The sequence below is a fragment of the Mustela erminea genome, chromosome 4, assembly GCF_009829155.1.
Source record: "Mustela erminea isolate mMusErm1 chromosome 4, mMusErm1.Pri, whole genome shotgun sequence".
In the NCBI taxonomy this organism is placed as follows: Eukaryota; Metazoa; Chordata; class Mammalia; order Carnivora; family Mustelidae; genus Mustela; species Mustela erminea.
The window spans coordinates 49,869,414-49,895,043 of NC_045617.1; the positions used below are offsets into that span (position 1 = coordinate 49,869,414).

At 39.7% G+C, this 25,630-nt stretch overlaps 1 protein-coding gene and 1 long non-coding RNA gene across 4 annotated transcripts in view; one reads left to right on the top strand and one right to left on the bottom strand.

Moving 5' to 3' along the window:
* HMGN3 (high mobility group nucleosomal binding domain 3) overlaps positions 1 to 24,957 on the top strand; it is a 31,791-nt gene extending 6,834 nt beyond the window's left edge. Inside the window, exons 2-7 of one of the 3 annotated variants that reach the window (XM_032339224.1) lie at positions 12,944 to 12,994; positions 19,640 to 19,669; positions 22,357 to 22,407; positions 23,820 to 23,933; positions 24,055 to 24,154; positions 24,476 to 24,957. In XM_032339224.1, coding sequence (XP_032195115.1) covers positions 12,944 to 12,994; positions 19,640 to 19,669; positions 22,357 to 22,407; positions 23,820 to 23,933; positions 24,055 to 24,154; positions 24,476 to 24,489 — 360 coding nt within the window. In that variant the 3' untranslated portion in view covers positions 24,490 to 24,957. The remainder of the gene's footprint in view (positions 1 to 12,943; positions 12,995 to 19,639; positions 19,670 to 22,356; positions 22,408 to 23,819; positions 23,934 to 24,054; positions 24,155 to 24,475) is intronic. The other 2 variants (XM_032339225.1, XM_032339226.1) reach the window with 2 other exon arrangements.
* Positions 55 to 20,030, bottom strand: LOC116588315. The gene is made up of 3 exons (XR_004284884.1): positions 19,973 to 20,030; positions 6,537 to 6,690; positions 55 to 1,073 (listed from the first exon to the last, which is right to left on the bottom strand). It is a non-coding gene; the product is annotated as an uncharacterized LOC116588315 (long non-coding RNA).
* Positions 24,958 to 25,630: the final 673 nt, after the last annotated feature.

Consider the following 25,630-nt stretch of genomic DNA (forward strand, 5'->3'; position numbering starts at 1 on the left):
GTTGTCTGACAAACACTATGTTTCTAAATTAGCACACATTATTTGATTACCTAATACAGAATTAACTTCGAAATCTTCCTAATTTGACTTGACCGTGAGATATTTGATTTTCAAGGAAAGAAAGTAGTAAGTTTAATTATTTCATATACTTGGTGAGAAGATAACCTGGTATAGTTCGGACATGTACAGTTTACTAGCTGTATGATTTAGGGGGCATTGCTTAATTTCTTCCTAAACTTGGAAGTTTCTAATTCTCTCAGACTCTGTTTTCTTGTCTGTAAAAGAGGGAAGCAGATATATTCTACCTCATTGGGTTGTTGGGGAGTTAAATGAGATGGTGAATGCAAAGTACTTAGCATAGCACCTGGTGTGTGTAAAACAGTCAAGGGGTGTTCATTATTGCAACAATGATATTTTCAGTTATTCAGAGAACTACAGTGAAATAGCAGGCTTCTGATAAGTACCATGCTTCCATTTTGTAGGAGGACAAACAGCACACACGGTGGAACTCACCCTGCATGTTTAATTAACTGCAGTTCTAGAAGGAGATGTTCCACAACCAGATAACAAATGCAGTGTTTCTGAAGGAACTTAGCTTTAATCTGGTGCACTTTTACATGGTTAGCTTTTCTCAAAGAAAAAATATGTTTAAAAATATTTCCATAGAACTTTAAAATTCCCTTGGCAAATCAGTTATCGAGTGATCCTCTTTTCCTGTATTTTCTACCTAAAACACTGCTTTTGTTTACACCAAAGTTAAATATATTCCACTTTCCTGCAGGGTACAATTTGGAAACGGTGACTGAAATAAACAGCATTTTAGCTGTCTGCTTTCACAGTACCTAGTATGTTGAAATATGATGTTAGTCTCCTGAGTAATTTAAAAATCAGCGTTGAAAATAACAAACCAAATCAAAATGTTGAATTCCTTTTTCACTGGCTGCATATTTTTTTGCCCATTTCACTGTGTTCTTAGAAGAGTTCAGTCACAGTAATTGGTGTGATTTGGTTCAGTCGGTTCAGTTGGTGATATTGGTTCCTGGTCAAGGTATTTATCGAGTCCAGTATTATATCTGTGGACATATCCAGAAATGGGGCCATTTAGACATGCTGAAGGCAAATGCGTATTTGATCACACATAAAGTAAATGATACACATATTCAGAAGAGGGAAATAGGAAAAACGTTTTTAAATTTCAAAATTGGTTGCAAAATTTAATACTTGAACAGTAACAACATATAAATATATTTATTACTATTAAAATTTAAATAGCTGCCATTTATTGAATGCCTGGCTGTACCAGACCTTAGCTGTTATATGCTTTATATTCATTAGGCATCTTATTTTAAGCCAAAGTATGTGAAGCTGTTAGAGACAAACATATATGGGAGGTATTATCGTGTAATTTCATACTATTTCATGTTATTCTCACAACAGTTATATGAGGCTATTCTCATCTCACAGATACGATAATGACAGCCACGATAAATAACATTTAGATGGCTTCCTACAACTCAGGCACTGTTCTGAGCACTTTGCATTAATGAATGGAATCCTACCAACGACCCACTAAGGTATGCATACTCTTCAAACTGCCATCTCCCGGAAGGCCCCAGTGATAAGAAATGGCCCAGCTGGGACTCCTGTCCTGGCAGTCTGGCTCCAGAGCTTGTGTTTTTAACTGCCGAGCCCTACGGCCTCTCACACACAAGAGAATATGAGGATTTAGTAAGATGAAGGAATTCCCCCCAGGTCACGCAGCTGGGAGGTAATAGACCCAGGAATTCTAAGCCAGCCTCTTTTACCCAAGTATTTTGCTCTTAACCATCACACCAACAATACTTTCATAAATGTTTATTTCTGAGAACCTCGTGTATTTTTGCTTAAACTAAGATGCCCAGTGAATGAAACAAGGAAGAATCAAGAGTTACATAGATACGCGAGTGTTCATTTAAGTAAATGTTGTCTTTATTAAGACATAGGCTGATGCCGTTTTTTCTCGGTTCCTTTCCAAGTTACCCAACAAGTCATCATTATCTGTGATCATGCCCTCAGGTTGGTCTCAGGGTCTAGGCCTGTGCTTCTGGGAGAGGCACGTTGCCATGAAGGCTTCTAGATATTTCAGTTAACTAATGGACCTTAGGGCCATATACAAGATAGGTATGTGAACAGTGTCCTCACCCAAGTATTGATATCTTTGAGTATCCAGACTCAGTGTTTCCTCTAATTACCATAAAGTGCTGGATTTACTATTTCCAACATATATTGTCTTCACTAATTTGTTCTATTTAGAATAATAGGGATACACTCTTGTGATCAGAAACACATAAGTACCTGGCATAGTATACAATATATTGAGAGATTGTAATGTAAATATTATGTTACTTTTACTTAGGCATTGGATTTTAAAAATGAGCAGGTGCTTTTGTTTTTAGAACTCTTCAAATAAGAATAAAAGCTTTATAATTTAGAAAATCTTTTGGACCTACGACTGAATGGATTTTTATTTCAGGTTCTGGATTACCAAGATTAATGTGTAATTATAAATGTTATTTTTAAGAGGTATGCTGTTAGGTGATATTATTTTAAAATTGTATTTTGATTATTGTGACCCCATGCAAAGATAAATACCAAGTCTATCCTGAGAGGTGTTGAATTTTGTTTTTGGGTTTTTTTTTTTAACTTTATTTTATTTTTTCAGTGTTCTGAGATTCATTGTTTATGCATGGAGAGGAGAAGGGTGTTGGGGGAAATTGGAGGGGAAGATGAACCATGAGAGACTGTGGACTTTGAAAAACAAACTGAGGGTTTTGGAGGGGAGGGGCCTGGGGGATTGGGTGAGCCTGGTGGTGGGTATTAAGGAGGGCACATACTGCATGAAGCACTAGGTGTTGAGTTTCTAATTTATTTTTATTTTCTCTCTTTTCTTTTAGAGTATAAGCTGTATTTTTTTTTTTTTTTACAATACTGGACAGAATTAGTTAAATTCTACTTTGTGGGAAGTGATGAGTATTAAGCATGGTATATGTGAGATATAAAACATATCAAAGATTTGAGGTGATCAAAATGTGAAGCTTTGAAGGCTCCTTCTGAAGTTCTACATGTGTTCCATAGAATACATTTTTAAAAACTATATTCTTTCTACTTCTCATTGCTTTCCTTTACCTCTCCTCTTCATTACAATTTTTATTATACCCCTTTTGGTAGTCACATGCAATCACATCAGACCTAGCTGATTATCAGTTTTGCAAAAATATAAGGAACATCATAACTATATTTACCATTTGCTAGAAATTAATTTATATCTGAACAAATTGGAAAACAAAGTAACCATCTGGAAAGATCCCCAGGTGTAAAAGTTGGAAAATTTGGATCCAGTGTGGACTCAGCCACTCTTTACCAGGACAAAGTCACCTGACCTCTTTGAGCTTCTATTCTTTGTCTGTAGAATGAGATTGCTAGGGTCACCCATGTATATTCCCATGTTATCGAGAGGACCAAGTACAACACAATGTACAAGTCTCTGGAAAATATCAAGGGCTATAAAAACTGATAGAAAAGATTTGGTGTTTTGTCTTTAGTCTGAATAGTGAGATAAAGATACTTTTGTCTGTGTTAGCGACCATTCAGAAATCCGAAATGGTACATTTGTGTGCATCTCAACATACAGTATTTTTAATGAGAAATTGTTTATTATTGTTCATGGGTAATTGTTTAATGACTCAGCAATGAGGGGGTTAGGAAACATTCCACTACATGTTATGTGCTTTTCCGCAAGATCTACAGATTAAAATATTTCCCAATCCGGAAATTTTTTGCTCTTGTAGCATTCTAGATCTGCACCCAATTTTGAAATTCAGAAAACTGACACAAACCACTCTGAGAGGTGTCATGCAGAGGAGAATGAACTCTGAGCCAGCCTACCTGGGTCTGAATTCCAGGTCTCAATTTACCAGCAAGAATGCCAGCTAGGTAATCTTTTTTTTTTTTTTTTATAAACATATATATATATATATATATTTTCCCCCCCAGGGGTACAGGTCTGTGAATTGCCAGGTTTACACACTTCACAGCACTCACCAAAGCACATACCCTCCCCAATGTCCATAATCCCACCCCCTTCTCCCAAACCCCCTCCCCCCAGCAACCCTCAGTTTGTTTTGTGAGATTAAGAGTCACTTATGGTTTGTCTCCCTCCCAATCCCATCTTGTTTCATTGATTCTTCTCCTACCCACTTAAGCCCCCATGTTGCATCACCACTTCCTCATATCAGGGAGATCATATGATAGTTGTCTTTCTCTGCTTGACTTATTTCACTAAGCATGATACGCTCTAGTTCCATCCATGTTGTCGCAAATGGCAGGATTTCATTTCTTTTGATGCCAGCTAGGTAATCTTGAGCAAGTTACTTAACCTCTCTAGTCTCAATTCCTCATTTATAAAACTTCACAAGATTGTGGTAAAGATTAAAACATTTAGATCATTGCCTATCACATAAGTGCAAGATACATGATTTCTTCCTCTTCAGTGTCCCTTGTTTTATCCTTTTTCCAGACCCCAATACCTGTAGCCATCCCTGTAATATACACAGGGACAATTCTGCAGTGTGATTAATAAGGACATGAGCAGCTAAGTAAGTCAAGAAGATGAGATCTTCAGGCCCATCATCCTTCATTTATACTCATGAAGAAACTCGGGCAGAGGGAAGTGAGATATGAGCCAGACTGGAATTCAGGCTTCTGATTTCAGCCAGGTGCCTTCCCTTCTGTACAGAATCTCTCACATGAAAAACTTAAGTCAGGTGGAAGAGGTGATTTAGACCAAAGAGATGTGTGAAATGTTTAAGGTTGTTTATTTCATATTAAAGATATACTTCCGTTATTGCATTATATATACCTATGCTAATAAAATATAACCCAACATCCTAGAACATGGCTTTTTTTTTTTACTTTGTTATCTTTTATACCTGAATCCCCTGAAAGTGTTTCTCAGAAAAGAGGTAGTTGCTATTTATTTTGGGTCATCCAATCTTTTACAGACAAGTTTTTAACTCAACTGCTTTTATCTCTAACAACAAAATAATATTTTGGGAAGACATACTTGTCTGATGTGACCTCAATAAATGAATTTGGGTTTATAAAAGGTGATGAAATTAATAGACATAAGCAAGGAAGGAGGTAGCTGAGACATTTAACGTTAGTTTGAGTAATAACTCTCTTAACATGATCTCTTATTATAACTATTGGGTTTTTAAAGATTGTTGTAAAAGTTATGCAGTATTGGAGGATCCCAGACATAGATCTACAGAATGAATGAAAAACAACCATGCCAATGTTAAATAACGATTCTTTTGGCTTAAATAAAAATTTTAATGTCTGTTTCATGTATCATAGGAATATTTGAATTTAAGAGTACTACCTATTATTTGGAAACCCTTGAGAATTTCATTGGCAGTACCCCCGTTTGAGGGGGAAATTAACATTATTTTAATCAAATACAGTTGAGTTATATATTCATTTTAGCAGAAGAGCAACAGAGTTCATTACATGCACGTTTCTCTGTGTGGGTTATTTGGATCTTTCTTCCCAGAAGTTTCTCTGCTAACCAGCTCACTCTTAGACTGCTTCTTTTCTCCATTCTTGGGTTTGTAACAGAAAATGTAAATTAATTTTTAACGAAATTCTAGATAATAATAAAGAGGTTTAAAAAAAATTGGCCAGCAAGTTAGGGAAGAATCACCTCAAAGTGGGTTAAAAGAAGTAATTATTGGTTTAATTGCATTGTTTTATCTGCTCCCAGCTTTCCCACATTAGCATGGACAGCCCGGGAGTTGAGACTGGGTTTGTTCTATGGCTGCTAGAAAATGGTTTCTTGAATTTCATACAGACTCTAGGATCTCAAGTAATTCACTTAATTTATAAAGCAAATATCCCTTGTCACAATCTTAGAAGAAAATCTCTTAAGGGCCTACACTTACCAACAAAGAATTTTCAGAACTTTAATATAAGGCCCTGCACGGGTTGCTGAGAATCCTGAGCCTTCCCCCTTTCTTGTCTTGTATGGCTCAGAATGATGGCACAAGCCTCGTACTACCCTTACACGTCCCAGCCGTAGGCCACGCCGTCAGTATCTGTCTGCTCAGTTAGACCCACAGGCACATGCCGTTTGAACTGTCCCCAGGTAACTGCTGAAGGGTATAAGGATTTTCCTGTCTTCTCTGGTATCTTCTTGAGTTTGGAGGGAGTTACCACTATTCTGTGGTAACTATTTTCTGCTATTTTCTTTTTTTTTTTTTTTTTAAGATTTTATTTATTTATTTGACAGACAGAGATCAGAAGTAGGCAGAGAGGCAGGCAGACAGAGAGGAGGAAGCAGGCTGCCCGCTGAGCAGAGAGCCCGCCGCAGGGCTCGATCCCAGGACCCTGGGATCATGACCTGAGAGGAAGGCAGAGACTTTAACCCTCTGAGCCACCCAGGCGCCCCGGTAACTGCTATTTTCGAAGAGAAAGAAGCTCGGCAATGGGGTAAAAATTACCTTTTGATTCCTTCTGGGTCATCTGGTCATCTGTGGAACAAAAATTTCAAGTTTCTTCCTGCTAAGGACTGCCGGTTTTGTTTAATCTTCAGGAGAATGAGGTTGTGTCCCCTTAGGGCCTTTTCGCATCCTCCTGTGCAGGGCTCAGGCACGTCTGTGTAGGGAAAGAATGGGGATGGGACCGTTGGTCCGCTGCTGAAGGAATCCATCCTCCCCATCAGCTCTCCTCCTACGCTAGCCCAAGGAGCATTCTGCATCCATGGGGTTGTGCTCTTGGCTTACCATCTTGCTCGCTCCAGTGTCTTCCTATGAACCCAGCTTGAAGCAATTATGAATACATGTCTTGAACAGAAAAGAAAGAGGCAGTATATAAACCAGATTTATAAGTCATTTAAGAAGTGCGGAAAATGCTGTGGATAAGCCTAGTCATGGAATTTGTGTTAGGGCACTGTTAAACCAGACTAAATGGAACAAATTTTCTTCTAGTCTTTTTTTCCCTCAATATTGCTAATATTTTTATTTGGACAAAAAATAAATACAGAAAAATCCAGAAAATAATATATTCATTTACCTGCTTCTCTAAATTCACAAATTTTCATATTATCATTTTGCTTCAGTTATTTTTGAAATAAAGTAAAATGTTACAGATAAAGTTTGTTTCCTTAGAAATATCCCCTTGGTTCCCTTCCTTTATCATCCTCCTTAAAGGTAACCATTATCATGAATTTGTTGTGTATCCTTCCAGTCCATGATTTTATACTTTTTTGATATGTGTCTTATATAAATCCTTAATATTGATTTGTGCATGTTTTAAAATTTGTAAAAGTGGAATCATATACAAACATTATTCCGTTTTTCTCTTTCTGTCACTTGACATTATAATGGATGAGTGTAATCTGATTAGGTATATTGTGATTGTTAATGTATTTGGACTTTTTCTAAGGACTTATTTTGTGGTTTTTATTTATTATTTGTTCTTTTCTTTCCTTACTTTTTTTGTTAAATTTTGCTTTATTCCACTCCTCCTGATTTGGAAGTTTATAGATCCTGTTCCTTCTGTTAAAAAATTTAAGGGCTATCTTTAAAATTTATTTTAACAAAGTCTAAAATGATTCTGTGTCTGTATCATCCTCCAGAACAAAACCAGGATTCTAGCATGCTGTAACTTCTCATCTATTCATTCTGCTCTCATTTCTTGTGGTTATTATGGTCTAGAGTTATGCTATCCAGTATGGTAGCCACTAGCTACATGAGGCAGTTAAGTACTCTTTAAAAAAGAGAATGAGCTGAATTTTTTAAATTTCAATTTTAATTGATTTAAATTTAAAAACCTATATTAGATTAAGTTATTGAAAAAATTTGAATATGTTTGGAACAACCTGGATATGTGAAACTACTATAAATTTTATGAACTCTTAAATATAGATCAGGTAGTCTGGTGAAAACCTAGCATTTAAGTGGAGATGTGCTTATGTAAAGTGTAAAGTACATGCTGTATTTTGAAGATTTAGTATCAGAAAGCTTTGTAAAATAATACTTCATTAATAATTTGTAAATTGATAACACATTGAAATGATACAATTTTAGATAGATTCAGTTAAATAAAATATTAAAATTAATTCCATCTATTTCTTCTTTTTTAATGCAGCTATTAGAAAAGCTGGAATCACATGCTGTATTTCTATAGGACAGCATTGGTCTAGGATTTCTGTTGAAACTCTTAAACACAAAAAAATAGGTGTTATTATCTACAAGTAATAGTTAACTAGATTTACCAGTATTTCATACATTACTTCATATATACTTTGCTTCCATCTGAATTCATTTTTCTAATTGCTAAATTTGATCCATTAGTAACAGGTCCTTATTAAAAGGAAGGCTCTGTTGATAGTTAACTCTCTTAAGTATTTGTATTCTGAGATATCTGTATTTTTCCTTCATTCTTCAATGATAGCTGGTTCTAGGTTGACAGTTATCCTCAACTACTTGAACATTACTCCGTATTTCTTGCATTTGTAGTTGCTGGTGAGAAGTAATTCTTAGTAGATAATCCATCTTTTAATTGATAATTTCTAAGATTTTTTTCTCACTTTACTGTAGTTTTACTACATCATGTTTCATTGTATTTATTTGTCTTGTTTCCAGTTTGTTCCTTGGCATAAGCTTTTGATCTGGAGACTCCTGACTTCAGTTTGGGAAAATTCTAAGCCACCGTGTCTTTGCCTTCCTACTAGTACGTCTGTTCCTGGCTTCTGAAATGTCTGTAGGTGTATGTGGAGTTTCTCAGTTAACCACCCTGTCCGCTAACCTGTCTTGCGTAGTGTTCATGCCTTTGTTGCTCTCTATTGCGCTCTGAGCTAATTCCTCCTCAGTCTATGACAATTTATTATTTCTTCTGTCCCTGGTCTAGAGCTTATGTTTTGAGAGTTTTTTTCTTTTTTATTTCAGTGAGCCTACTTTTATTTTCGGAATTTGTGATTCAAAAAAATACAGCTACCTGTTGATTTTTGCCAAAGTTCAGGCCTTCTTGGCTCATTCTCTGTACCCATCTGGTCACCAGGTGTTCAGTGATCCACCTTCCTGATGACTTGTCCTCAGATCAGCTCTCAGTGGTCTTCTAAACTTCTAGAATCCCATCTGGCCACCATGTATGTCTGCCATTCCCTTTCTGGCTCTCAAGTCACTACCTTATACTCAGGTGCTGAAGTAGCCTCAGATAGGTGAGTGAGACCTTTTTGTTTGGCTGTGGTTCTGGATTTGAACCAGATTACCACAAACCTGCCCTATCCTGGGAAGTGAGGTGAGAACCTTTCTGCCTTGGGATTCCTCAGACTCACCTCATCTTTCCCATTAGCCCACCAGAAGGTTGAAGTACATCTGAGATCATCACTATACAGCTCCCAATCCCCACTTCCCCCTTTGTAAACTTTCTTCCTCACAATCTCTTGGAACAAAACCTCTGGGCTTCTGTTTCAATCCCTTCATACCATACCCTCCTTCCTGTCCCCAGACTCATGGCTAAGTGTTAAAGGTGGACGGGGTGTGTGATAAGACAGTCTGAAATGGGAATTCCGTCTGAAATTACTCTGTGTTACCCTGTTCAACAAAAACAGATGACAAAGTTACAGGGAATCTGGATGTGTTGACCTTTAAGGTTCTGTTGAATATAATTTGACATTTGATAGTTTAAGGACTCACTAAAATACTTATTTCATTGCATAACATCTGTATAACAATTCACCATCTACGAAATGCTCTACCATCTCTTAGTCTTTAGGATAATGCTTGGGAGTTTAATTCATTATCATCTGTCATTCACGGATGAAGAAACTGAACCACTGGTAAGTCACTGGCCCAGATTACAACTCCTATGTAGAGAGCCAGCATTCAAGCCCATGTCCTGATGGGCATTCATGCTGAAGTACCACACTGATCCCAGGGTAAAGATCATCTGGCTTGTTTCTGACTAAATTGTTATGATCTTGTTAACAGAAGGCCCTTTGGGAGACATTGCCAGAGAAACCAGCTTTGCCTTGAGTTGAAGTTCTTCACATTTCCAGTCTTATATTCATTCATCTGAAGCCATTAACATTTTCACTTATACCTGGCTTTTTTGTGTGTGGCGTCTTTCCAGGTTTCTCTCTCTCTTGTTTTTTCTTTTTTTGTTTTTTTCAGTTATTTGCATCTGACTTAGGTCAGTGTTTAGCAAGTAATCTCCCAGTCATATTGCTCTCACTAATGCACTTCAGAGAAAAATACTGAAAATTATGTCATTAACATCCATTTTTAACTTTTTTAACATCAGTTAACATCAGAATAACTGTGTGCTACTTCTTTAAATGCCTACCAGTTACAGGTGGCCTAACAGGTGTGAATGAGAACCCAGTACTTTTTTTTTTTAATTTTTATTTATTTTTTAAATTTCTTTTCAGTGTTCCAGAATTCAGTGTTTATGCACCACACCCAGTGCTCTATGCAATATGTGTCCTCCATAATACCCACCACCAGGCTCACCCAACCTCCCACCTCTGTGCCCCTCCAGAACCCTCAGATTGTTTTTCAGAGTCCACAGTCTCTCATGGTTCATCTCCCCCTCCAATCAACAGAGGGTCTCATTTGTGGCCAGAAGGGTCGAGTTTGTAGCATAGAATAGAGCAAAGCCAAATGGTCCACGTACAGACTGTCTTCATATGCTCGCACTTTGTAAGATTTTACTGTCTCCAACTTGGCCGGCTGATATAGCAAGATCTGTGAATTAGAAATTCCTGTGCAAGAGAGTGGGGAACAGAAAAGACAAGCTCTGTTTCCCTTCATGATAAAGAAGGTTTCAGGGGAGAGGGGAAAATGTTGGTTCATTTGGGAAATAAAAACTCCATGAGAAGCGCCTGGGTGTTGCAGTCGGTTAAGCGTCTGACTCTTGGTTTTGGCTCAGGTCATGATCTTGGGGTCCTGAGACTGAGTCTGGCAAAGGCAACGGGCTTCCCACTCAGCGGGGGGGGGGTCTGCTTCTCCCTCTCCCTCTGTCCGTTTCCCCGCTCATGCTCCTTAGCTCTCTTTCTGTCTGTCAAATAAATCTTGAAAGAAAGAGAGAGAGAGAAAGAAAGGAAGGGAGGGAGGGAAGCAAGACTCCTAGAAGGGAGGGAGGACTCCAAGGAAGGAAGAGCTCACTCCATGCACATGCATGCAAGGTTCCAGAAAGAGATGAACTGACGGACTGTGGGTACCAGGCAGCCCTCAGGGAACATTAAAGTTGTACTAGGTTGTCTGCCTTGAAAAAAAGCTTTTGACTTTCTAAAGGACTTTATCTACTTCTGATCTATGTTTTACATGTTATTTTATAATCTCGGTTTTTTAAATTTAGCATTATTTTATGTGGACTTTCTATGTATTCATACAGCCTAACCATTTTTAATCCCATTGAATTAATAATTACATAGCTTACTTAAATATTTCTCTTTATTTACTGATCATGTGAGTTGTTTCCAGTTACTCCATATTAGAAACAGCATAACTAAGACTGTAATTTTACAGCCTTTCTTTGAGTCCTGGTTCCAAAACTGGGATTACTGAATCATTATGTAAGATTAGTCCTGTGTGTCTTTCTCAGATTGCCAGTTTGTTCTTTGAAAATATCATATTAATTTACAGTGTCACCAAGGCCCACCAGACAGTGGGTTTTATGATCTTTAAAATTTTTTCCTCATTTTTGGGCGCCTGGGTGGCTCAGTGGGTTAAGCCACTGCCTTCGGCTCAGGTCATGATCTCAGGGTCCTGGGATCGAGTCCCACATTGGGCTCTCTGTTCGGCAGGGAGCCTGCTTCCCTCTCTCTCTCTCTCTGCCTGCCTCTCTGTCTACTTGTGATCTCTCTCTATCAAATAAATAAATAAAAAATCTTTAAAAAAAAAAAAAAAAAAAAAAATTTTTTCCTCATTTTAATAGATGAGGCATTACCGCATAGCTGTTTCATTTTGCTCAAGCCAAACATTATGCTAAATGTCAGTTTGCTCTTTGTATGTTTTCTCTTGGAAACTCTATTCCTATTTTCTGCCCACCTGTGTCATAGAGATTGAATATTCACCTTCCACCTTTATATGTTTTAAAGTATGTGAAATAGTTCAATTTTCTAATTAGTTTCATCATTTTCATCTTACCTACTGCTTTTAGCCAATAAAAATATATTGGGATCTGCAGCATGTTGCTTAAATCCAAGAATATTTTTCCCACAGTTGTATGCACGATTGTACGCACATAAAGGAGTCAGGTGTGAGCTGTCACCAGCGTGGGCAGGTGCTGCCCCAGGGGCTGGGTCAAAATCAGGAAACAAGTCAGCTGGGGTGGCAGGGCGTTGGGCTGTCCTGCCAAGGCTGGGAGTTCGGTAGAGATGCTGGAGTTGATGGTGGAAGAATAATAATCAAGACACATTAGTCAAGTCCTATCAAGAAGTGGGCTAGAAATCAAAGCGAGGCGAATATGGAACAAAAATATGCTTTTGTGCTCAGGCCGAGCTTTCTTAGCAGCCTCATCTTAGAGAAACAAAGCGACTGGAACGTGTGGTGGATTCCTGGCACCACTGCCTCTGGCCGCTGGGTCCCTATTCTTTAGTGACAGAATCATCAAAAATCAATGCAAATGGCTTAGGGTGAGTGCACATTAAAAACAGGGGTTTCTATCAGTTCTTGCACCACTCCGGTGTTAAAATTAGAGCATTTATGCAGATAAATGCTGTGTGTGTGTGTGTGTGTGTGTAAAATGTCTCCTCTTACAAACTTATTTTTTTCTCCACAAAATATCTGTTGACTTATGTGGTCCTGTGAATTGAAATAGCTATTTTTTTTTTTTTTTTAAATCTGCCTCAAATGTGTGCTTTCTCTTTTAAATACAATTCACTGAAATATTTTCTTTCTAGTCTCCGGAGAATACAGAGGGCAAGGATGGATCCAAAGTAACTAAACAGGAGGTAAGTGTATCCTTGACATCCTGTATTTATTTTAACTGGTATTTTTAAAATATTGTTAGGATTGTCTACATCTGAATGCATACAGTTCTGAGTAAGGTTGTTGAGACTACATAAGCCAGAGATAAAAGGGTCACTGTGGAGTGTCTCTTGGCCTAGGTAAATTTCAACTGAATACACTGATGAGGCATTTTCCACTTACTGTGTTGTTTATGTTTCTACCTGTTGGTCGTGCTATCTGTTAGAGTGGATACTGAGAATTCCTTCTGGGCAAAGAGCGAGATAATAGGTAAATTCATCAAGGAGAACAAAGTCTGCCTTTCACACCAAGGAAATGAGACTGTTGATTTAATAAATTCTCTTCTCCAGTGAGTGAACTATAAATTTCTTTTTTTAGTTCTGAATATTGGCCTAAAAGGAGTCATCTCTAAAGTAAAAAACTGTGAAGGACACACAAAATGTCAAAATATTAAAGTTCTTTTTTAATCAAGAAAATTCTTAGAGCTTAGGATAATTAATTAGGTAACAATTCAAAGAAGCTCTGTATTAAAGTACAGAAACCTCCAAAAAGCTAAGAAATGGAGAGAGATGGTTGCATCCACGATATTATCATGAACTTCTAAAAGGAGATGGATGAAAAAGTGGCAGATTAGATGCTGACTCTGATGACAGCCATTCACTTTTGCACAGAGATTTACAGTGTGTAGAAAAACTGCAGCTCTTACTTACCCTTGAGCTTATAAACTTAAAGGGGTCATGTGAGAGACAAACCATATCTGGTTAGATTCTTTGATTGGGTGATTCATACTGTGGTTTAATAATTCAGAGGAGTTTGTCATGATAGCCAAACCCCTCCACAAAATTTGTACAAGGAAATGTGTTCTGCCAAATGGAAAATCTTGAACAGAATCTATAATTAATTTAAAAGCGAAACAGGGGCGCTTGGATGGCTCAGTCCTTAAGCATCTGCTTTCGGCTCAGGTCATGATCCCAGGGTCCTGGGATCAAGCCCCACATTAGGCTCCCTGCTGGGCGGGAAGCCTGCTTCTCCCTCTCCCCCTTCCTCTGCTTGTATTCCCTCTCTTGCTGTCTCTCTCTCTCTCTCTGTCAAATAAATCAATAAAATCTTTAAAAAATTGAAGCAAAACAAACAAATCTGCCTGTGGCCAAGGCCCCACCATGCATTTACCCAGCATTCAGTGTCTAACAGTTTGGGAGGTGAAGTCTGTGGTCCCATGTCAAGTTACTGAACAAACTCTAGAATCAACCAAAAAATGACAAATGCATGGATTTCCTTGAAAATGGCAAAATGTAATTTGTAGGACAGTTGGCTAAGTGTAACAAATCTTAATGTAATTTTTAGATTTGGACACAAAATGCATTTGGATTTTTCCTGAGGAACTGCTATTTAAATTGATCTGTCAGTCAGAAAACCTAGAAACCATTACACACAATAGATCTTGGATAGTGTAAACAGTCTTTCCGATCCTTCTACACAGCGATCAAGCTGGTTAGAATATATGTAAGAGATTTTTGCTTATCCAGATAGCTGTCTTATACGTATTATTTTAGCCTCAGTATTGTAATTATTTGTTATTTATATATTTTATATTGTTATTTTTAATATTTTATTTTGTATTATTATATGTATTCTGTTACTGCTAGCAAAAATCGTTCCTAGAAAAAAACTCTTTCCCTGTCATTTAAGCCAAAACCAGATTAAAACTCAGGAATTGTCTTCAGGACATCAACACTATTGTTTGAAAAGTGTAAAGGTCGGTCAGTTAGCTGGTAGGTTAGGGTAAGAACTTTCAGACAGTATATTGATGGATTTTTTTCACCCCAGTGAATTGACTGAATTTTCTAGTTATGTCATTGAATATGCACAGGCTTGACTATAGGGAATAGATATCAGTTATAAAGAGGGATCCTCTTTTGAAAATCCTCTTCCACTGCCATGATATTTCAAAGGCGTGGAGCCGAGTATAGTTTTTGGACAATAAGCGACCACAACAATTTGTTAAAAACATTACACTTGGCAGTTTACAAAGCCCTTCATGTTCATTATTTTATCTGATCAATTACAATAACCCTGAAATGAAGGCAGAGCACATTCATGCCTCAACAGAAATGTATCATGCACCTGTAATGTGCCAAGCACTGTTCTAGGCTCTGCAGATTTCATAGTGAACAGAAGAGGCCAAAATCTCTTCCTTCATGGAGCTTCCATTTTAGTGGAAAGAAATAATGTCACTGGATATTTGCTAAGAGAAAAATAAAGCCAGGAAGGGGAATAATGAATATCAGAGAAATGCTGTGTTGGATAATAGGCATATATTATTATTTCCAGCTTTACTGGAGGAAACAAGGTCCTGAGAGAAATACATTATTTTCCACAGATGTCACAACTTGTGTATTGCAGAAAAAGGAAAGATATTTGAGTATCCTGATTCAGAATCCCCTGTCCTAATGCCACTTTTGTAGTAATCATAAATCTGGTTATCCAGTGCCATTTTTCTGTCTTCTTCATTCCCCAGCCAAGGCTCCAATTGCCATCTTTCTCTGCTTCCCAGTTTTGCAAAAAGCTAATTTCTACTTGGCTCCTCATTTGTCTTTGGAAATTAAAAGCAACTTGACTTCTGGCTTTTGTCTTCGAGTACACATGGTCCCTGACTTGTGATGGTTTGACATAATTTTTTGGCTTTACTGTGGTGCAAAAGCAGTACTCAGTCAGTAGAAACCACGCTTTTTCCCAAGCTAGCTATGTATGATATGATACTCCCCTGTGATGCTGGACAGTGGCTCCCCTCAGCCCTATGATCATGAGGGTAAATAATCGATACATGTACAACCCTTCTGTACCCAAACAACCATTCTGGTTTTCACTTTCAGTGTCGTATTCAATAAATTACATGGGATATTCAACACTTTATTATAAAACAGGCTTTGTGTTAGGTAACTGCCCAACTGTGGGGTAGTATACATGTTCTGGACACATTTAAGGGAAGCTAGACTAAACTATGATGTTTGGTAGGTTGGGTATAAAAAATGCATTCTTAGCTTGTGATATTTTCAATTTATGGTGGGTTTATGAGGATATAACTCCATTGGAAGTTGAAGAAGATCTATACATGGTCAAGCTAAGGAGCATTAAGAAATCTTATAAAAATAAACAGACTTCCAAATCCCCTTGGAATGGCCCATACGTTTCAAGCAGTATTCACCAATGTCCAATGGTTCTACTTCAATCCAGCTACCCCAGTGAACTTTGTCATAGTGAAATTAGACTTCCATGTTCTTTTGCAATCAAGATGCTAAAGTAAAAGACTCTGTCTCTTTTGGAATAGCCTTCACCAGGATTTGCTCCAACCCAGGGAATGATCACTTAATCAAATGCTTTATTGAAGACTTTCATTGTGCCCAGCACCTATACACAGCAGTGACAAACCCTCCCATTTCTTGTTTCTGTAATTCTTGGGGACATGTCATTCTGAAAGTCTTCTTTCCTCCTCTGAGAACCACCCTTTGGCCACTTTTCCCAAGGATTCACAGTCAGCAAATTGAGAAAAATTCTTCCTGTCTTTTTTTTTTTCCTGTCCTGCCCAACAGTCCGAGTCTCAAATGAATACGTAAAATTCTAGTTCTTTAAGGAGGAAAGAATAGCAGTCTCATCCCTTTTATAGCCAATAAATACAGCCCATTCATTTATAGATTTTGAGGCTGTGCAAGCTGGTGGAACTTTCTAGGAAGGTGAACACACTTGCATGCATAACCATGCCACTGCCTGAGTGAAAGGTTCGTCTCAGACTCCACTGTTTTCAGTGAAAAAGAAAATCTTTTATGATGGTTACTGGAAAGGAAAATTCAAGAAAAGTCCTTTTTTTATAGCATAGAAAGAAGAGCTGGTAAATTTTAGACAGAAAGTCATAAAATGATTTTACACTTAAAGATGTGCTTTTTAGAGACGGTGTTTTAGACAGCCTGGAGAGGCAGATCTTGTTTTTGCATTAATTTCCTGGGCTTTTTATTTTGAAACTCTTATACTGGGCCCGAATTATAAAAAGATAGGGAGTCCTTTGGATCAGAACAGCTTTTGGGCCCTGTAGAATAGTGCTTGCTTGGGGTTGAACTATCTCTGGAAATCCCAAAGGGCTCTCTGACGGCTGCCTCTTCAGTACGCTCAGGGGTTCACATGGAGAGGAAAGGAGCTACAGCATCGGAGTGGGCAATTTTTCACATGATTTGGCCTCACTTCTGTGAGATTTTACTCAGAACCACTTTTGGTGGATAGGAAGGCAATAATAAGTAGTAGTTAGTATATTTGGCCTCTTTTCAGATCCCAACCTGGACAGTAAGTGAGCAGTGGCCTCAGCCTGGCTCCCCTCGAGTTCCCACTACTAATGTTTCTGGTGCTTATGCATTCTGTTCACCTCAGCATTTATTGAGGGCCCCCGCGAAGCACTGGAGCTACAGAAATGCAGGAGGGGTACAGACATGAGACAGATGAGGCGAACAGTGAGGTAAGGCTGAGGAGGTACAATATGTTGACACAGCTAGAGAGGGAGTCAGATAAGGTCCCTTCATCCCTCTTGAAGGCTGCCATTTTTTCTCTCAGACTGTCTCCTTCTGAGCCCTCTTCTGCCAGCTGTGCATCACTGGGGACAGGGGGGCCAGTTCTTGAGGTCATGCAGGAGCATCTGTGCTGAGTTCTGTTTGGTAATTAGTGGATGCTTGGAGAGCATTTTGAAGAAGCACGAGTTACTTGCTGGCTGGCTTAACTGCGACTATTGTCTTTCCTTTGGTGATACTCAGTTCATTGCAGTTAACCCTCCTGAGAAGGGCATCATGGGATTTGGGTCCTGGTTCCCTGTGACTCATGGGTGCGTTGTCATGAATGCACCCGTGGTAACCCAACAGACATCGTGCTGTTTCCTCCGGAGCATGTGACACAGGCGCTCCTCCCGTGCTAAGCGTTGAGCTGTACATCCCCTTACCCCATGCAGGGAGTATATCGTGGCTGCCTTCACCGGCGCCGTCTCCTAGTCTCTGCACCTTCTGCTCTTAAGTCCAACTCTGATGTTTCCCTTGAGACCCCAGGATTAAAATTATTCCTGGAGGCTCTGGCCCTTCATTTCCTTCTGTAGTTTAAAGAAAGATGAGTTTAGCCTCCTCCGGCTATTTTCAGGAAGAAAGTTCTTAGACATGAAGATGGCAAGAAATATTTCTTCCAGTTTGGCCTGACCAGCTGACCTGCATTGACCTGAGCACGGCTTTGAGAATTCCATAATTCCTTGTCGTTGTGGCCTGGGTTCCTACTGACCATTTCTGCTGACGCCCTTAAAACAATTATTTGAAGCACATAAGCTATTGTATGAGGCAAAGTCTGCGTAAGGCAGCAAGAATTAGGGAAAAGATCAAGTTCATTTTTTCAGCACAGCCTTTTGAGAATCTACTATACGTTTGGTGGTACGTACACTGTGTTCTGCCAGAGACAGAACAGTGAGTACAACAGACAAAAAGTATGGAGTATTTATTTCTGGAACACTTTTAAAGAAAGGCAGTTGTACTTTCAGCATGTGAAATCCCGTGGGGAGCCATCTTTTGCTGATGGTAAGGAGAATATCAGTTCTGTGTGCTTCTTTCTGAAATGCCTACAACAGTTTGGCTATTTTAAATTTTCTTTGCAGTCTCATTTGCTTAATTTGTACCGTCCTTGAAGAGAAAAAGATTTCCTGAAAAATGCCAATCTCAACCCAGTTTTTCTAAATTTTCTAAACTTCCAAATTAAAAGAAAAGATTAATGAATTTGGGGGGCATCTGGGTGGCTCAGTCAGTTAAGCATGTGCCTTCGGCTCAGATCATGATCTCAGGGTCCTGGGATGGAGCCCCACATCTGCTCAGCCGGGAGTCTGCTTCTCCTTCTCCCCCTGACCCTCCCCCCTGCTCAGGCTCTCACTCTTTCTCTCTCCCCCAAATGAATAAATTTTTCAAAATCTTTCTTAAAAAAAGATTAGTGGGCTTTTTACTCTGTCTAAGTCTTTAATTAAACATACTCATTTAGCAAATAAATAAATATAAATACCTGTTACAGGTAAAAGAAAGTCCTTCTTGTTAACTGCCCAAGATTATCCTCATTCTCCTTTCAAGCATAGTAACAAGTCAGGGAACTCCTATTTCTGTTTCTGCGCAATTGTATATGTCTTTTTTTGTATTAATATATAAGTGTTAGTTCTGTTTGTAAGGAACAAGAGTCAGACTGGAACTAGTTCTTAAATAGCTCCTCAATGCTCCCGTTGCTCATTCTATCACCAAAGTAGATTATGGGTCGGAACCTAAATCAATCTTCCTTTCTTCTTCTTACCCACAATACCCTTAATTAGGAGAGGCCATTTCTTTGAACAGTGTGTCTACACATCTTTAAAAACTTCCTCTTGAGTATTATGGTACCCAGGGTGCTCAAAATATGGCTGACTGTGCTGACCAGGAACCATACCATTATGGCTCTCTCTGGGCTTTTTCTACTGCAGCCCAGTAATGGCAGTCATACCATTATACTCTTCCAACAAAGTCAGATATCAGGAATGAATTGTTAAAAACCAAATTGGTTGGGTATAATAAGAATACATATTTTTTTCATTTCCTTTGTAGCCCACCAGACGGTCTGCCAGATTGTCAGCGGTGAGTACTGTGGAACCCCCTTGTTATGACTTCTTATGAGTCCATGTTCCCCCTCCACTCAGGACAAAACAGCAGAAGGAAGATTAAGGTGTTATTTCCCTTGAGTTCTTTTATTTCCTTTTTGGAAATTACTTAGTCAGAATTTCTAGCAAACGTGACCAGTGTTGCCAAGCAGTTCACTTGAGCAGACAGGTCAGTGAAAAGTCACAGAACCAGCCCCATTACCAAGAATATAGAGCCCAGGAAGTTGTTGGATATTGCTAGATCTCCGCAACAAAAGCAGCATGTTAAGTCAAGTCCTACCTTCTGAGTCCACATACGATGTGCTTAAGTGGACAAGAATTCGGAGTCTCCGTGGCTTACGCTTCCATCAGAATGTACGAAAAGCTATCGGAATCCATGTGCTAGAGCCTCATTTCAGAACCAGAGAATCTTTGAAAAAGTAATGATTCTACTTTGCCACTCAGAGTCTCCCTCTCTGGGTGAGGCCTGGGGCAAAGAGAAGGGTTAAGATCATTGGGTATGACCAAGCTCTGGCCATGAATGTGCTCCAGCCCTTCTCACTGTGCTGTGCTCTTTGCTGGCTCTCATGCTCCTCCTTGCTGTCCTGCCAACATACGAGTCCTCATTCTGCCGAGACAGGTGGTCAGCCTGGCTCTTCGGTGGAGGAATTTGGTTAAAATAGCTGCAGCCCATGTTGCGCACTAAGATACAGGGAGGAAGGCATTGGCATCTTGGCCGCCAGGATAAGCTAGCTATTTTGGCCTTTAGTGAAGCGTGGATTTCATCCTTGGCCAACACCTGTGCCTGGCACAGAGTAGGAAATCAATGCAGAAATGTTTATTAGGACACTGACAAGTTCAGAAGTATGGCCAAGTTTGGGTTGAGTGAGGCAGTGTTTCACGTGAATAGCAACCTAAGGAAGTGATGTCAGAGCCTCCAGAAGGATTAAGAGTCGGAACATGTGTGGGTACACAGTGAAACTGGATTCCACGGAAGCCCCCTCAAGGTGGTGTGTTCTGTCCAATATTAACTTTAACCATGGTTCAGTAGTTCTATTTTAACTTTTGTTAGGGTTATACATTATACTACAAGCCGCTGTAGTCCATGGATCCGTAGCCCAGTAAAGACCTCATAAGTCAAATAAAAATCAAAATTTAAAACCAGGATTGTCCTAAGCACCCATGAACGTGCAGTATAAGCACCTTCCACTGAGATCATTGTTCATGCTGCTGACCCAGAGCCTCCTCGGTGGCCAGTGGGACTACGGACTGTAGAACCTCCTCCTTTCCTGTCGCATGAACACACTTGACTGCTGAATTGGGGAAAGGTCTCTTTTACAGAAAATATATAAGAAAATTATTTGCTGTAAATTGTGCAAAAAAAACACGTGTTAATTCAAAACAATCAAAACCTGAAATAACACGATTTTTTAAATCCCGAAAATGTAGGAACTCTGCAAGTTGCTGTATTTGGGGAACAGACTATAGATTTAGAGTAACAAAAACACCCCTTCCTTCTCAAACCCAGTTTGCTGGTGTTTTGGAGGGTTTTTTTATTTGAAAATTCATGTCTAATAGCCTGTCTTCTAGAATTGCATTGTCTATGATTTTCCTTTATGCCCTTGATGAACAGGGCCGGATTCAATTATGAACCTGAGCCACCTAGAGACATTGGGGAGGAATTTTTCTCCAGAGGGGGAGACCCTGGGCAGTGTTTTTTGCTTGGAAACCTTTCTCCTTAGTGCTCCTAAAGTACACATTTTTTTCTAGCTTGATGAGAGAAATATTTGCCCTAAAATAGCTACAGAAACCCAGAGGCTTAAACCCATTATCTACCCCAGTGTCCCCACATGCACCCTGGTCTAGGAGCCCTGAAAAGCAAGAGAGAGCTGAAGCCCCCTGTGGAGGGGACCTTAGCCACAGGACAGGCACTGCTCATGGCAATGGGGAAGAGAACCACCCGAATCAAGAGAAAAATAGTCACTTCGCGGGCTCTTCGGCTACGTTTAAGAAAAATCTTAAACTTTGGATGCTAACAGTGGACATTTTATCATTATAATCGTGTTCTTAATAAAGAGCTCCAGGGGCAAGTGAGCCCAGTGTCTGGGCTGGCGGGAGATTCTTCTCTCACCTTGAGCTGGCATTGGAGAGGATGAAAATAGGAAGAAGCTTGGCTACAGAACTTGAAATCAACATCAGAAGTAGAAGGATGTGCAAATGATTCTGAAATGCTTCACAGGCAGCAGTCTTCATTACCGGATGGGCTTTGCCTGCGATTGTGCTGTGATTTCTAGACTGTTGGGAAGGCCAGTATGACCGAATTCATTGAGTCATTTGGCTGAGGGCCTGAGTCATTTCTCTCGCCGGTGTGCTGTGATCAAAGGAAGTACAGAGACATCAGAGATGGAAGCTTAAACCTGTTCCTGGAGAGCTACTCTGGACTGGGGAATAATGAGTCGGCTTTTAAATCTCACCTGCTGTTCACTTGAAAACCCGGGATGAAAATAGTTATGAAATGCACAGATCTTTATGCTATTACCTGATGCTGAAAATAGAACGAAATATTTTTAAGTGAACAGAATCATAGTCAAAATGGACTGTTGTCTTTTGCAGTCTTGCTGCACTCCTTTTGGTCCCAAGGGTTGTCTTTTTTCAGTATTTGTGTGATTTAATTTATCTTTACAGAAACCTGCTCCACCCAAACCTGAACCTAAACCAAGGAAAACACCTGCTAAGGTAAGAGGTGCTCCCTCCCCACGTTGGCCTTTTAAACAATGAGTAAATTATAATTCCATATCTAAAAATCATCCAAGGAGAGATCACATTGCAGGCTCAATGTACGACTAGAAAAGTGTCACCATTGTTAACAGTCTTTCTCAAAAGGCATAGAGCACAGTTTTATGCTGTACCAGGAATGTGTTTCTCATTCGGTCAGTAAAGGCAAAGGAAGTCAGAGCGTGTTGCTTCAAGAAGCCTCATGTCCAAGAAGGGTTTGGTAGCAGCACGCAGTTCACATGGTGGCTCGGGAGGCATGAGGCTGGACCCTGGCCACCCAGGTGCCCACAGCTCCAGGGGCTGGGGGAAGGGTCCTGACTGCCTTTAGCTAACTGGTCTTAGGCTAGTCTGATGACTCATCGTACAATAATTAATGCTAGCAAATAATTAACATCCGCAAACGTTTATGTGGCTCTTCTACTATGCCAGACCCTGTTCTAATTGCTTTTCTTATGAAGCCTTCACGTCAGTCCTACTGAGGTAGGTACACACACCCGGTTTTGCATATGAGGAGACAAGCCCAGAATTATTAAGAAACTTATCCCAAAGAGCTTTTCTGTGCTCTGCCCTTCAGAGCACTGTTGTGAATTGTTTGAAACTACCCATATTTGGGGGCGGCGCCTGGGTGGCTGAGTCAGTTAAGCTCTGCCTTCCGCTCAGGTCATGGTCCTGGGGTCTTGGGATGGAGCTCCAAGTTGGACCTCCTTCTCCCTCTGCCCCTCAGCCCTCTCATGCTCTCTCTCTCTCTCTCTTTCTCTCTGTCTCTCACGTGTGCGCTGTCTCAAATAAATAAATAAATAAAATCTTTTTTTAAAAAAGAAACAGAAAGAAAAAAACTACATGTATTTGTGGCATTGAGTAGATGATTCTGAAGCAGAACTCACTTCTGTGGCTTCATCTTAAAATGAGGAACTTTTCTTCACGTAGGGCTTCATTTTCAAGCATTTTCTCAGCCTTCTTGTCCCTCAAGCCCCACGTCCTCACGTGAGGGTTTTTCTCTTGCTGGCTCCTTCCCCAGCTTCTGCCTCATCCTTCCTACAGCCGCTGTTCCTACAGCCACTGCTCTTGATCGGCAGAACCCCTTCTCTGTAGCAAGAGAGGAGGCCCACTGAACAAAGGCATAAGGAGAAGCCTCATCTTTTCCCCAGAAGAGAAAGTCAGTGGACCGTCCAAGCAACCCATTACCATTCTCACAAGGCCTCAGTGTGACTCACTTGAAGCCCTGCAGACTCGGCTTCCCCTCTGCCCGCCGCAAGCCACCATGTTGGCCATAGCTGCGCTCTGCCTCGTGTTTGGGCGAGGCCAACAGATCTTCCCTGACCTCAAATCCCGTCTAACATGCTTTGTTTCCCTGTGCTCTGACCCTCTGTTAGAAAGAACCGGGAACAAAGATTAACAAAGGTGCTAAAGGGAAGAAGGAGGAAAAGCAAGAAGCTGGAAAGGAAGGTACTGCACCATCTGAAAATGGTGAAACTAAAGCTGAAGAGGTACTTGCCATGACTACCTCCCGCTGATTGACTCAGTGTCTTAACAGAAATTGCTCAGTGCTTCAGCCAGTGATAGCATGTTCATAATGTCTCTTCTTTATTGCCCGTAATGTTATTGCAGATCCACATCTCTCGCTCAACTGTTAATGTCTCAACCTCCAGAGGTACCCCACCCAGCACACTGTCAGTAAAGGGGCAGATTGAAACAGTGAGAGTTAAGGGTACAGTAGAAATTCTGCATGTTTGCAGTGACTAGAAGCAGATAGTAGTGTGGTGTTTTTCTTTTAATCATGGACAGTGGGAGCTTGCAGGTAAACGTCTGTGGCCGTTTGAAAAACAGAAAGCAATAAATGCGGCAGAGTGTTTGCGTACTGTATTCCTGCCTTGTCTGCTTTACACCCAGAGTTGAACTAGGTTTTGCAATAGAGCTGCTAAAAAACAGATGTTCAAAGCGTGTGTGTTGGCTGGGTAGACTTTTCTTTGGCTTCTAGTAGCTTTGATAGTAACTGTCTCTCTTTTTTTTTCCCCTTTCTTTTTCACAGGCACAGAAAACTGAATCTGTAGATAACAAGGGAGAATGAATTGTCGTGAAAAATTGGGGTTGATTTTATGTACCTCTCGGGGCAACTTTTAAAAGCTATTTTTACCGAGTATTTTGTAAATGCTAATTTTTTAGGATTCTGCTAGTTGGCATACAAAAATATATAAGGACGGACATTTTATCTTCTCATGGTTGTGCTTTTTGGAAATTTCCATCATCCTCAAGTGAAATAAATATCAGTTTGATATTGGAAGCTGTGTGTAAGATTGATTCAGCATTCCATGCGTTTGCTTTAAAAATCAAGTCCTGTGCAAACTGTGGTGTTTTTACTGTGCGTATTTAAATTTTTCATGCAGTTTTTCTAGAGCAATAATCAGTGGTGCTTTTGTACCTAGGTTTTATGTGATTTTAATGAAACATGGATAGTTGTGGCCACCTGCTGACTATTTGTGGTTTAAAATAAAAGGTTTTCTTGCCTGCAAATTACCTGCCTCTTAGTACTGTCTTTACTAAACTTGGACAGGGTTTCATTTTGCTGTTGCAGAAGACTTGAAGAATAGTTACAGTTTGTGCCATAATGGTATCTCTAAGAAGTCAAATAGGATTATTTCTTAATTGTCGGGCCTTTACAAATGTTATTATTTTAATAAAACCATCTAGGAGAGCTAGCATCTAAAACACTTGATGCCAGAAGTGGTCAACAATGATCACCATATAATAAGTTTAATAAAACGCTACTTTTTAAAAGGTCTTTATAAACAGAATAGAGTTCTCTTAAACCAGAGCTGGTGAAAAACCACAAACTAGGGCTGATCCTTGAAGATCTGTCACTTTTGGGGGTGCCCAGTGGCTCATTTGTTAAGCATCTGCCTTAGGCTCAGGTCATGATCCCAGGGCCCTGGGATCAAGCCTGGCGTCAGGTTCCCTGCTCAGTGGGAAGCCTGCTTCTCCCTCTCCCTGTGCAGCTCCCCCTGCTTGTGCACTTTCTCTCTCTCACTCTCTCTCTCTCTCTCAAATAAAATTAAAAAAGAAAAAGAAAATCTGTCACTTTCAAAATACACTAAGTCACATTTTACTAAAATACTTTCCCATTTGTTGAAGACATCACCACTTTGAAAACTCTTTACCCATCATGTCCACATTTTAGCCTTGCATC